This window comes from Cataglyphis hispanica, chromosome 19, assembly GCF_021464435.1.
Source record: "Cataglyphis hispanica isolate Lineage 1 chromosome 19, ULB_Chis1_1.0, whole genome shotgun sequence".
Lineage (NCBI taxonomy): Eukaryota > Metazoa > Arthropoda > Insecta > Hymenoptera > Formicidae > Cataglyphis > Cataglyphis hispanica.
The window spans coordinates 240,746-254,626 of record NC_065972.1 but is presented as its reverse complement, the minus strand read 5'-3'; the positions used below and the strand labels follow the sequence as shown (position 1 = coordinate 254,626).

Below are 13,881 nucleotides of genomic sequence, written 5' to 3'. Positions count from 1 at the left end.
AATCTTCTCGTGAATATCTTAACTTTCAAGTTTTATGACTCAAAAATTATTTGCCAGACGGAAAATTAACTGCAAGGTGATAAAAAGCCACCAATAATAAAAGATAACCTTCAACATGTATGTGCGGAAAGATAAAATACTAGATTTACTTTTTATCCTCGATTATTTCTTAACAATAGTAGATAATAGTTGATAAATTGAGAAATTAATGTCGTAAAGTTACGAGAGATGGCAATACTTATAGCTTCTTATCTTTATAGAATAAAAAGAAAATCTTTCTTATCGACTATCGATACACTCTAAACATTATCATAAGACAAAATGTCTATTACATTTTTCGCATTTACAATAAAATAAATGTATATTTTTGAGACTTGAGAAATAAAATATGAAAAGTGTAGCTTAAATAATAAATTAGGATATAATACATGCAAGATCTAAAAATACGGGCTCTGCAATGTATATCTTGAGCATGTTTCAAAAGTTTATGATAATTATAATATATAATTAATATGCACGTACTTACACAATAATAATATATGCAGATTTAGGCAATATAAAATTTTTCTTTACTCTATGCATAATTATTGTGTATATTATAGTGCGGAATATTCCTAAAAAATACTCAGATTTTATTTAATGTTTTGAAGCTATTGATTGAAATTTATCGGGGATTTCTTGTTTATCAATTTTATGTATAATAAAATGCAATTTTTTAGAGCTACAATTTTCTTACGAGTTGATAGAGATATCGATGAAAATATATACATCGCGAAACAAGCGTTCCTCGATTAGTGACACGTGAGATTCGATGTGGCATAGCATGTCGCATCTCGCATCCTCAACGGGATTCCCCGCTCTATGCGATAGCGTCGCGACGCAAAAACTCGTTCGCTCTCCTTCAACAAGCCAACTGATCGCTATTTTTGGCTGACGTACGTGCCAAGTTCGCGGAACGTTCCGCTCGTTCTCCACCGTCTGTTATCCACTGCTGTAGAGTACGATTTATTCTCTTTAAAATTTAAATAAGTTTCTAGTTCGCAAAATCTCACTCGACAATATTACAAAACCTGCAATTTGAAATTAATATAATTTTGACAATTAATTGTTTCAAAGATGGCTAATTTACATCGCGCCGTCTCACTGAATAATGAAAATAAAGCAATCGAGTAAGAAAAATCTAAAATAAAATTGTTCACTTTTATCGAATAAATAATTTCGGGTACAACGCCTCGAAAAGAAAAAGTTTATCTTTTCCATTAATTCCAAAAAGAAATGTTACATTTTATAAGATATTTTCACAAAAGAAAAATCAAAAGATATTCGATCTTTCTCTTGCGTTCACACAGTCGATCATAAAAGTATATTTTTACTCAGCTCCTTTTTTTATAATACGCAAAAAATATCAACAATCGCGGATGACTAACGTCAAAATTGTTTTTCTCGCCACATGGTCGAACGAGGTATTCCCAGATGACAGTCAAATTGTAGCGTGTCAAGTGCAAACAATTCACAAGAATTTGGCAATGGACGAGACAACAGCTGCATTTGGCGGATGTTGTTATTAGTAGGTCATTGGTACCGCAGTTTTTCCTTAAATTGCGCATATCGCAGAAAAAAAATTCCATCAAAGTCGAATTATGGAAAGTTTTAATATCGATAGAGCATTGTGGCAACATTTATTTCGCAATTAGTGTAGTATTATTACGTTCGTTTCTGATTTCTGGAGAATGAAACGAGTGGAATATAATATAGAGAAGACTTTGTTGTATTTTCTTTTTTACTGATTAATCTCATAAAATAGTCACACACTTTCGTCGTATATATATTACGTATCTTTCGTCATGTGCACTTCTTTCTCTCATACATCTCACATATCCGAAAAATATACAAAATTTCCAGCAACCTGAAAAGTAGGATCGGTGCAGATGCAAGGAAGAGAATAGAAGACGGAAATAAATGGAGGTCATCCTTACAAACGAGAAATTGAAAGAGATCCTCGAATTAGTCTAAATTCTTTGATTTTGGCCGAAAACGGTGGCCAAGTTACAATCATAAGTGCATTCTACACGTAATATTTTTAGAGACTAGTAATGACAGTATTTCTGATTAATTTTTCAAAAATTTTCAAAAATAAATATAAACTAATCCAAAAAAAATGGAGTTCTGATTTGAGTCTTTAAGAATGATGCACGTTCCTTCTCCACGCGATACTCTGTAATATTTTTTTTTTTTTAAGACTCTAGAATACTTATATAAATATAGGCCTTCAAATATACGAGATTTGAATCTCTGACATTTCGAGTTGACTTTTCTCAAGCATCGCGCATCTGACGCTTTGAGAATTCCAAACGAATGCTAAATCTGGACCACTGGATATTCGTGCGGCGAGCTTCGCGTATGGACTCTTCGCGAAGATCAAAGCTGATTTTTCCTAAGCAAAGACATGATAATGGTCAAAATGTTATTTTTATCTAATCGCTTTACAATTTTCAATATTTTGATCTGGTAAGTAAATTTCCAAATTAAAATTAATTATATGTTTTCAATCATTCGAGATTCAAAAACTTTACATACATCTCATTAAATTAATTTCTTAAAAATTTAAGAAATTACAACTATAAATATCTCATATCTTTGAAACGGTTAATATATCTTTTTTCCAATTACATAGATATGATTTTAATTACTGTCTGGTTAAAATTTGAAAAAATTCTTAAAAAATACAATTATCTTAAGTGAAACATGTTGCGTGAAACTGTTCTGTACAATTCTGAAAAGAAAGAAACGAGAGACTTCAGCAACAAATGTTCACGACTCTAAAGTGTATACATATGTATATATTACATATTTCGTATTGCGGCGATGACACATTAAACGTGCGTGCCAATTATTAGCATGAACAACAAACATACAACTCGCAAACAAGAAATTATCTCGCAGACAGACATACAATAAATTAATAATAGGCATCCTATTAATCATTAATAGGCATGCGATAAGAAATCAGTATTAACTTATCAGCGTCGTTACGTGTATATTCCACGTAATACTGTACCGATTACAATGCCGTTATATACTTACCGAGCAGACCAATCCAGTCATTCGGTAGTACATATACGAGAAGCGCGAAGAATATACAGGATGAAAAAAATCGCAAAATTTTTTGCATATCAAACGTGTTATTTTCTAAAACATAATCTTCTTTACGCTCTAAAATTTTGTGCAAACTATTACACATATTTTATTTATAGAACTGCGATCTTTGCGTATAGAATCATGTAAGTTATTTCAAATAAATGTCTACGATACAATCTGGTCTGCTCGACGGTTGAGTATACAGCGCGCTTCTCTATATAGTAAACTACGTGTCTCTTTCTATATATAAGATGTTCCCGAAGTCACATGCTCTGGAATTTTGATTGTTTCTTTTCGGCTATATAAGAGAATAACGACTGTGTAACTTTGGCGCGCGATTTCGAGTTCATCTCACATAAATTAGACACGTCTTTCATCTCGTAATCCCTCATCATCAGTTCGCAAACGGTAAATAAGTTAGAAGAATGACAGACTGTCATCTTGATGAAAGAGAAAAATTTACTCGCTGCGCGCATATTCTTCCTATGCGAATTTCTTCTTCTATGTAGATTTTTTGAAAAAATATAACGGTATATAGACGCAGCCGTTTCTAGAAAACTCTGTTTCTCGAGACGGCCGTTTTCGCAAGGAAGTCAACTATTCGCGCAAACGCTTACGGACGACACCGTTCGCTCGCGTTTATTCCATTCTATAAAAGAGAAAAGGCCTCATTCTAAGGCAATGACGAGTGACTCGCAGAATTCGTTCATTGCATAGCTTGCACGCGACTAGTTTGATCCTAGCTTGGCATCGAAAAAAAAGTAAAAAAAGAAAAAAAAAGAAAAGACAGCTGCCGCGCTGGCGTTCAACGTCTTTACGCAGTTGTCGAGTTACTTTGCAGCGCAATTATTCGATGTCTTTCGAAATCTTTCCATCGTCCTTTCAGGACGTACAAAATTCTCTTTCTCGGCGATCTTCATTCTCATTTTAACAGCAATTCTTTTTCTCGAATCCTATCTTCGTCCGGCTACATAACACTTCCTTTACTTTGTGCCCTCCGTCGAGGGCGGTGGCAGCGGAATCGCTTGCTCAGACACTGGTTGCTGCTCCTTTTTTTTCGTTTTTTTCACCTTCTTCTGTAGTCTCGGCGATTCCGTCTTTCCCTCCTTCGTTTCTTCCGTCTGTTGTTTTGGCGTTGTATCCTTATTTTGTGTCGTCATGTCATCTTTTCCATCGCTCGTCTTCTCCGCGAGCTTCGTCGTTTCGTCCGTCGATGCAACATTAGGCTGCTCCGTATTTTCTTCTGCGCGATTCTCTATTTTCTGCTCGTTTTTTTCGTCAATCTTAGTATCTTGCTGGAAAGCAGGAGCGACACTCTGATTCGCGGATTCGATAATTATTGTGTTTTCATTTTCCAAAGACTCCATTTTTGTCTGCAAAAAACAAAAAACAAGATGTCAAATTAATAGAACGATCTATTATAAATATTATGATAGAAAAAGAAATAAAGAAATAAATCAAATAGAGATTGAAATATAAAATAAATTAAAATAAATTAGAATTTATTACTATTGAGAAATTTATGTACTATTGATAATAGAACATTTTGAATTTTAACGCAATTTGTTTCAAGATTCTAGCGATTTCTTACCTTTGTCGGCGATAACGGCGCCGGTGAAAGAGATATCGGTTCGTTGCTCTGTTTCTCCTGCTCCACATCCATAGGAACTTGCGAGATCTCTTCTTCCTGCTGATTCTTCTCTTCGGAGCACTCTTCTCCCTCTTGCATAACGGATTGTTGCTCCTGCTGGTCAGCGAGTGGTACTTTCGTTTCCAGCAAGCTGATAGTATCCTGTATGCTTTTGATGGTATTCTTACGCGCCTGCCGCACATTCTCCCGGCCTTCTGTCTCGATGTCGTCTAGCTTGAGTAGTTCGCGTGTCAGCATCTCGTCCAGGTAAATGTACTGCTTGTCTTGCCGAGAGTCGCCGACGTAACGTCGCACCTGCTCTGCTAAATTATCCACTTCTTTCTGTACTTCGGCGACTTTCTCCAGAGAGTCCTTTGGGACTGGCGGCGGTTTAGGTTTCGATATTTCTTGCTCTTGTTGTTGATATTGCGGCTGTTGAGCCTGTTGCTGCTGTTGATGATGTTGCGGCTGCTGTTGATGATGTTGCGGCTGCTGTTGATGGTGTTGCGGCTGCTGTTGATGGTGTTGCGATTGCTGTTGATGGTGCTGCGGCTGCTGTTGATGATACTGCTGCTGATGAGGTTGTTGATATTGCTGTTGATGCTTTCGTATCTGCGGCTCAAAGCCCGGATCGTAGAATGTGTTTTGAAAATGCGACGGCGGCCACTGTTGTCTGCCAAAGTGTTCATTAAAGTGTGACGGTCTGTGAAAATGTGGCGGCGATGGTTGCCGCTGGTGGTGAGGGAACGTGGACGATGGCATATCGTCAGTCGCAAACTTCGGCATAACAGGCTCGTCGCGGCCCTCTACGAATATAGGAATGTGCCGAACGTTCGATGGTTTGCTGGGCGACTGGGCACGCTGTTGATTGTGTTGCGGTGTGATATCTACTCGAGACACAAATCTCTGTCCTTGGCCAGATGGCGGTTGTTGCTGCTGATCTTGGCCATGTTGTTGTTGCTGCTGCTGTTGCCGATTCTCCGGCGGCGCCGACATCGAACGCTGACCGCGCTCGCTCGTCTCCGGACTAACCTCCATATTGCGACGTCGCTGCTGCTGGCCTATGTCCACCGTGTTGCGCAGACCGTATTGCGGTATCGCGGATGACGATGTCAAGTCCCCCTCGCCGCTACTGTGCGAGCTGACAGCGCTCGCGCCGCTCGCGGCACTGCTACCGCTCGCTTGGCTACGCGCGTCCTCGTCCACTTGATGTTGTTGTCCGTTGTTGCTACCACCAGAGCCGCGGCGTCGATTGCGACGATCGCGTAAAAGAGAGCCACTAAACGGCCAAGGCGGACCGCGCAAATGATCGGCGAGCTCAGGATGGCGCGCCGCGAGATCGTCCAGGTGCGCGCGGATGGTATCGCCTCGCGGACGATCAAAGACGTCGGTTTCGTCGTCGAACGGGAAACCCTGCAAGAATAGAGATCATATAAATTTTTTAATATATAAAAAAACAAAACACAGTATTAAACGTGTAAAAATAAATGTTTTCATAGTTTATATATCACCATACGCTGCTTCACACCTACAACTGTCGAATATCGTATGTACATACCCCAACTTTCACTAGATTCAGACATACTGAGCATTAATGACGGTAATTACGCGTGATATTCAATCGTTTTCTTCAATCTGTTCATCAAACAAGCATGAGCAAGGGCGCCTCAAAGGGGAAATTGCGCGTAATCGGGCACGAGGTGACGAATCCTCCACCTTCTTCTCCTTCTGCGACGAATCGAGGTCACTTCGTCGTTCCACTTAGCGGAACGGCGGATGGACATTATAAGAAAGTCACAGTCGTGAGAGAAAAATAGAGTAGGTAGAGAGGAGAACGGGGAAACGTGCGCTTTATATACGTGCACCTACGCCCGATAATCGGATTTTCCTATTTTCGGCACGACGTTGCCGGCTCCCAGGCCCAGCGCTCACAAAATTCACAAACGTATCGCATTGCCGCGTTGACTCTTTTTATGTCATCTGCGGAAATTTGTGAATGCTATTCAGTTATTTTTCAGATTTTAATTCTCCCTAGGTCTAAAAATTTTATTCATCGTCGCTCCGTTTGACAAGCTACAGATTAATATCATTATTCAAAACTACAATAAATTAAAAAAAAACTTTCTCTTATCTTCTAGTCTAGATTTTTAAAGTAACATTAAAGGAGAAAGTGCACGACAATAAACGAAATACGCATAAGTATGTTATACCTTGTCAGTGAACAAGAATTAGTTTCATTCATTCATTCATTATATATGTACATGATAAAAATGGTTGCAAGAAGTTCTCTCGTCTAATAAAATCAGGAAAAACATGTTTTTATACATTTTCGAGAAAATATTCTCATTAATCAAAATAGTCGTAATGACATTTACGAATAGATTAATGTTTTATGTAAATATTTTTTTTCGTATCTTATTTTTTCCCAGAGGAATAAATATTATAGAATTTAAAAATTTCTGTTCGCGAGTTTTCCATTTTGGCTAGTAATATAATTGCTATAAATTTCCCACAGATTTCTATATTTGTGTTCTGTAATGAGCGCGTTAAATGAATAAAATCAGAAATACAAGATATTATCGACAAAATACAAAAGTCGCGAATATACACGTGTCGTATCGAGAAACTCGAGTTATATATTATCAATTTGCAAATCTGAATATTGACAAATGTCACGCACAAAACACACACGCACCGCACCCAAGAATAAATAAGAATCTCGAAAATGTTGAAGAATGTTCAAGATTAAAAGGAAAAAAAAAAATCTTTTTTTCTGGAAAAAATTTATTTCCACCGGATGATTTCATACATGAAAGGAGAGGAGAAGAGAGGAAGGTGGGGGTTGACGACGACGACGACGACGACGACGACGACGACGATTGTGCTCGGTCGCGTTCCCTTCTTGTTCCCGTCTCCGTTTCGTTGGAGCACGCGCAAATACACCTACGCGAGCCGTTCGTCACGCGTTCCAGAACCGTCGCGGCATAAACGTCATCCTCGACGTGCGGAAGAACGGTGCCATATATAAAGTAGTTCGTGTTCGTTTCTTCGTGCACGAAATCGCAATCTAGAGCGCGATCGAACGAATCTCGATAAGGTACCGTATATATACGATAACGCGCCAAAATGACGTCACGCGTAGAATCGCCGCACCTCTCGCGACGTAACGTACATCGTATCGCGTATAGCGGTATCGATCGCGATAATAATGATTACGAAGAGTCTAAATGGGTTTGTGACGTCATGGTCACTCGATACTTTTGGCGATCACGCCGCAATTATTCGCGATAATTCCTCGTGTGGATTTTCTTTTCTCCCATATGCGCGAAATTTTATGACGTTCGATACGTGTTATTTTATCCGGATAATTATTACGACGATAATCCAGATTTGTCCGAGCCTCTCGCGACGAGTAAAAAATCAAGCCGCAATAATATCTTCATTTTTTTTTTCAAACTACGCGTTTTATCACCGCGAAAAATACGGCGAGTTCCATGCTATTTCTGATTTCCACGCGATCTCGTTGCGGAATGCGAAGAGCAGACAGAGAGAGAAATAGAGAGAGGGGGGGGGGAGGAAACATACATAATCTTCAGCAGAGGAAGCAGGAGGACGTTAGCGAGAGTGGAATAAAACGCAAAACGTATGAAAATATCGTGCGCGTCTCCGATTGCATTAAAAGGTCCGGATTGTCTTTCCCAGAAAAAAGACTATCGATATCATTTTGTAATCGAGATTTGAGTAGCGATGTTAAGTTAACCATTCGTAACGCATAATCAATGACAAGTAGCGAAACGTTTATTCAATTCGCCAGTGGTTAACCTGTTTGCGAACGAATTTTTCTCAACGAAAAAAACTCTAATGTCAACTTCACGAGGAGGTTATGTTTTCTCGGAATAAAGATACCGAGGCACGATTCCGCGAAGGCACCTTCCTCTCTCATCATTGCCGGTCACGCGAGAAAGAAAATAAAAGAGAAAAAAAGTGGATGTAACGTCACTTACGGGGAACGAGCGGTCCAGATCGATCTCTCGTCCGAATTTGGATGCTGTGTCCACGATGACAGGCGAGTCCATTTTCTGGACCTGTTTTTGAGCCCGTGTCCGTTTTTGGATACGCGACACGAACTCTTTCTCTCTCTCTCTCTCTCTCTTTTTTTCTCTCAATATGCAAATATTTTTCTTTCCTTTCTTTTTTTCCGGATATCGGGGTATAAATTTCTCTTACCGTACGAGTGTGCACGCGCGACTCTCGAACACTCTCGAAAGCGCGATTGGAAGACGTCGAGAAAAAGGATCTCGCGAAATTCTTCTCGAAATCTCGCAATCTATCTCTCCCTCACACACATACACTCTTTCTCTCTCTCTCACACACACACACTCGCACTACTGACACTCACTAATCTTTTTTTCTCTCTCTCTCTCTCTCTTGACTTTTCCTCGTTTCCTCCTCTCGCGCTTCTGCCTCCGGCCGCGATTATATAAGCGACTGTATACTTCGTTGCGTCTCTTTCTCACTCGCCGACACTAGCGTACTTTTTTCAAGGTCGACTCGTTTCTCTTTTTCTCTCACGAGGAAGGAAAACACGCATACGACGCACGTGTTATGTTTTAGCGCGCGTACGCACACGACCGTCGCGGACGCGGACAACAGCGAGACTGACGTTGGGCGCGGGCTGCGGCGGGCAACTTAAATGCGCGATTACGTGTGGGTCGCGTGCCACGTGACCACCACGGCGAGCGGAGGCGGCCGCGAGAATTTGCTAGAATCTTCTCGCGTTTAATCATTCTCTTTCTCTCACATTCTATTTATCGACAAAAATGCTATAAATCTGACGACGAGAACGGGTTCGTTTATTTTTTAATTATTGCATTTTTTTTCGTCTCGTGTTCTTATCGAAGCATCAATTTTCTTTATTTTGGAAAGCACAGAGAAATATGAATATAGATAGGTAAGTTGGTGAAACCAACAGACCCTTCTCGAACAATCGAAAGAGAGAGGCAGAAAGAGAAAGAGAGACGTGACCTATATTTTTAGATAGAAGAAACTTTTCTTCGCACTTAAATATTCTGCGAAACACGCATTGCGAATAACGCGAAAATACTGAACAAAGTTCGATATTTTTTAAGAAAAAAATGGACGCCCGTTTAAGGAAAACGGACTAGAGAGCGAAATATATAGCGATGAATGAATCGCAATGTTATGCATACGGGATAACGAGTTCGGCGAAAATGACTCGGCGCGACTCGAATTCACTACGTAACCCTAAATGGCGCTCATGTTGTATATTAATCGCAAGTAAATGACATAACGTATCGCAATTGCATACGGCAGTTTCCCTTTTTTTTAAAGGGACTACTACCGGATATATATAAAACATTCGTATCTGGAGAAGCGTCGCGCGCTGAGCTCGTTCGCTCAGATCGTTCGCGGGATCATCGATAATGACGATCGATGATCTACGGTGATCGATAGCGATATCAGGAGAGCACGAGCCGCGAGAAGATGGCACGAGTCCGCCACGAAAGGCTATTCATTCGGAGGAGAGAAGGGAGAGAAGGGAGAGAGGACGCGTAGCCGTAGCGTGAAATTCACTTGATGCTTCGTCTTCATCCATTAAGAAACCGAATCTCCAACCAAGTACCGTGACTGTTAAATCGAATAATTGTCGAAATGATTATTAATATACAACGATTTTCTTTTTAAATGTTTACGATAGAAACCAAATTTTAAATAAATAAATGCGAAAAACTTTTACTTTTGTCGTTGAAATAACTTTTAATCCACGTTTGCAAATCAATGTGAAATTTTTACTGTCGCTTTTAAAGGGCGTGTAGAACAATTTATATTTTTTCATCATTTTTTTCATTACTTTCGAGATATGATACATACAACCTTAAGTCATTTTTACGAGATGACAATCTTATCACGAATTATCGAATTGTGAAGCTAAACTGTTCGAAAGAGCGAGTGACAATTGCGCTCTTTTGTTACGCAAGACACGTTGTGTAACGTGACAAAGTTTAGTACGTTAAACGTGTATAAATAACGCTAACGTGTGTAAATGCAACTCTCTATTGCCAACCGTATATACAGCTGTGCGTAGATCCACGCACAGACGACGCACTTTGTTGCAGGTGTTAGATTGTCAAAATCATATGTTTCTTACAATTTTCAGGTTCGACCTTCCCGAAAAAAAAAAGAATGTTTTATTCTACAGAGTGGGCCCAAACGTTCCGGCTAGACTTTGAGATTTTATAGGAAATTTACTTTTGAATAAAAAATTTTCTATAAACATGGATCGAAAAATGCTTTCTTAAAAAGTTAACGCCCAAAAACCTCTGACGAAATTACGGTTATTTTATATATTTTTACAAATATCAGGCAAAGCATTCGTTTTTTAACAAAAAGTATCAAAATAAAAGATATAAAAAATTAAATTATCTTTCAAGTGACATTAAAATATGGTACGTTCCATAAGTTTTGAGATAATCAGCTTTTTAAAAAACTCTACTCAATAAATGGATGAAAAAACACTTCTGTACATTTGAAACTAATATATCCACCCTGTATATTTTTCTCGCGTGAATTTATCTCTTTATTCTGCAATACTTTCACCGATAAGATAATAGTCACTTCTAACGTTTGAATCTAACTAAAATACTTTTGCCATTTTTAAATAAGATACACGAGAGAAAAATTAAACAAGACATATTCTTATATTTTACAATTTGTCCCAAAGAACTTTTCAAAATTTTTCTAAATGTAAATACCTCGCATATCTTTAGAAATTAGATGAATCATTCATGAAGAGCGTAATATCATACTTCCTTCCGGGGCAGAATAGAAGAAAGACTTAAAGAGGAGATGACGAAAAGAAGTATGCGAAATATACATACATATTGACGATACAATTTCTTTTACATAATAGGCACACTTCTCTCTCTCTCTCTCTCTCTCTCTCTCTATTTCTTTTTCTCTACCTATAGACTATTACTATACATATAACCGAATCACCTGTTCCGCATTGTCAACGCGCCAATTAGCATACCTCGTGTCGCGAAGATTGTTTCCCGGAACATTATCGATCACGTCACTGGGTTACTTTCATAGAATTCGAGCGACCGGTTTTCAACAAATTATTGCGGCAAAAAATATGAAAAGCGAGATAAAAAATATATTTAAAAATAAAAAAAAAGAGAAAAGAGAAACCGAATCGATCGACTACTTTCGAGAAAGTAGCACATAAAACTGCTTAACTTTACAATTTAAAATTGCAATCGGACGGATCGCTCGTTAAATTTTATAATGCTTATTTTTATAATATGATTTTCATGCAACATGACGCATCTCTCGTCATCAAGGGACTTGGGAAATGTATACTTATACACACGCACAGAAGGGTCAGAAATATGTCGTTTCTCTCAACAAACCGAGATCGATAGGGGTGGCCTACCCTCGATATGTGCTGCTGAAACTCGTTTCGGGGGAGAGGGGTTCAGTTAAACAGGACGCTATTTCGCCTCTCAGACCTATTCACGAATGGCGATTAAAGACCCTTTCGCGAGATATTGAAGTTAGGGAGTGTCTGGAAAGCGTATCTATGATATTTCCGGTATTGCGATATTCACGATAAAAAGCAGTAATTTGTTTCTTTTCTTATCACATATAGTTAGAAAGAGGAAGAAAGGCGAGTTTTTTAATCACTCCGCATAATAAATTCGAGTCATTTTTCTCTAGAGACGACGATCATCGTCAAAAGTGCCTTCGAATATATTGGAGTATATATATATGTATATATATCTGTCATGATGACAGTGTCATTAATGTATCTTAATTTGCGCGTATCGATATTTATCTTTATTATACCGACACATTTACGCGATCTGTATCTCCGCTTGCGAAAACATCGAACAGAATCACGGATACTCTTTTTATAATCTGAAAATAACGGGACGAGAATAATTGAAGAAAAAACGATGCGCGATGAAGATCGTCTCGAGACACAATCGTCGGTAACAGCGATTTTAGGACGGCTATAAATATAATAATATATAAAGAAATTCAGCACGCGCGCCAAGTCGCTCCGATTCGAATCTCGCGCGCAAACACACATTACGAACGTAAACCGACAACATTATTATCGCAAACTTGCATCGATAGTCGGATATATACGTCAATGTTTATATCTCGCTCTAACTATATAAACATAAACTTTGAAAATCATTTCCCTCTTTTAAGAACAAACACACAAACATATTTGTTTAATTATAAAGAGTAAGAATAAAAGCATGAAACGCGTCGCAATATTTCGAGTATCTTTGGTAACGGATGGGACAAAAATGAATATTAATTTAAAAGATTCGCTTCATTTGATCGAGAAAAAAAAAGAAAGAAATAGAGGGGGAAAGAGAGGTAAAAGAAAAGAGAATAAAAAGATCGACGAGAAAGCGCCTTGACAATCTTTTGGCATTCGCGAGCAGATATTCGAACGCGATCGTGGTTCCAAACACACGCGCGTGTGAGGAGGGATAAGGGTAAAGGGAAAACGAAATCAATTTTCTACTCACTCTCGGAAAGTGCGGGAAAGGCCGATCGAAGGAGTCACCTCTGGTGCGTCTGCCAGACTCCAAGAATGCATCCTCGTTGTCCTCGTTGAACCTCTGCTTGACCTCCCGTAAAAGTTCGTCGTCTGGCATGCCGCGCAATCGATCCGCGAAACGCGGTGAATCGCGAAAGTAAAACGACATTGTCGTCGGGGCGACGACACGGCGCGCCTTTTGTCGGTTTCTCAACAACACGAAGAGATATTTTCACTTTTTTCTCTCTCTCTCTCTCTTGTATCTTGACCGCCAAAACGAACACCTTTCCCGCGCGAAGGTTTGCGCGTGACTGAAAGTGTGCTGTGCGCTGCGCGGCGAACCAACGAACGAATGGCGTTTGGAGAAGCGCGCATGCGCACCGACAAACGAGCGGCGTTCGAAGAAACGCGCTCTACTCACTCATACGGTTGTGTTCCAAAATTCACTCACAGGACAGAATAGCATTTAATTGACCAATCAAAACAAGAAAAACATTAAATATACACACTATAAAGTCTTCTCATTGTATTT

The 13,881-nt window shown here is 39.1% G+C and overlaps 1 protein-coding gene across 2 annotated transcripts; it reads right to left on the bottom strand.

Annotated features, from left to right (window-relative positions):
• Positions 1-1,745: 1,745 nt before the first annotated feature.
• LOC126856724 (BAG domain-containing protein Samui-like) lies at positions 1,746-13,664 on the bottom strand. 2 transcript variants are annotated; one of them, XM_050605503.1, is made up of 3 exons: positions 13,339-13,664; positions 4,730-6,181; positions 1,746-4,511 (listed from the first exon to the last, which is right to left on the bottom strand). In XM_050605503.1, the coding sequence occupies exons 1-3, from the start codon at positions 13,516-13,518 to the stop codon at positions 4,122-4,124; spliced, it is 2,022 nt and encodes a 673-aa protein (XP_050461460.1). In that variant the 5' UTR covers positions 13,519-13,664; the 3' UTR covers positions 1,746-4,121. The 2 variants fall into 2 exon arrangements, with proteins under 2 accessions (XP_050461460.1, XP_050461461.1); XM_050605504.1 differs by lacking the exon at positions 13,339-13,664 and adding an exon at positions 8,773-9,442.
• Between the last annotated feature and the right edge of the window lie 217 nt (positions 13,665-13,881).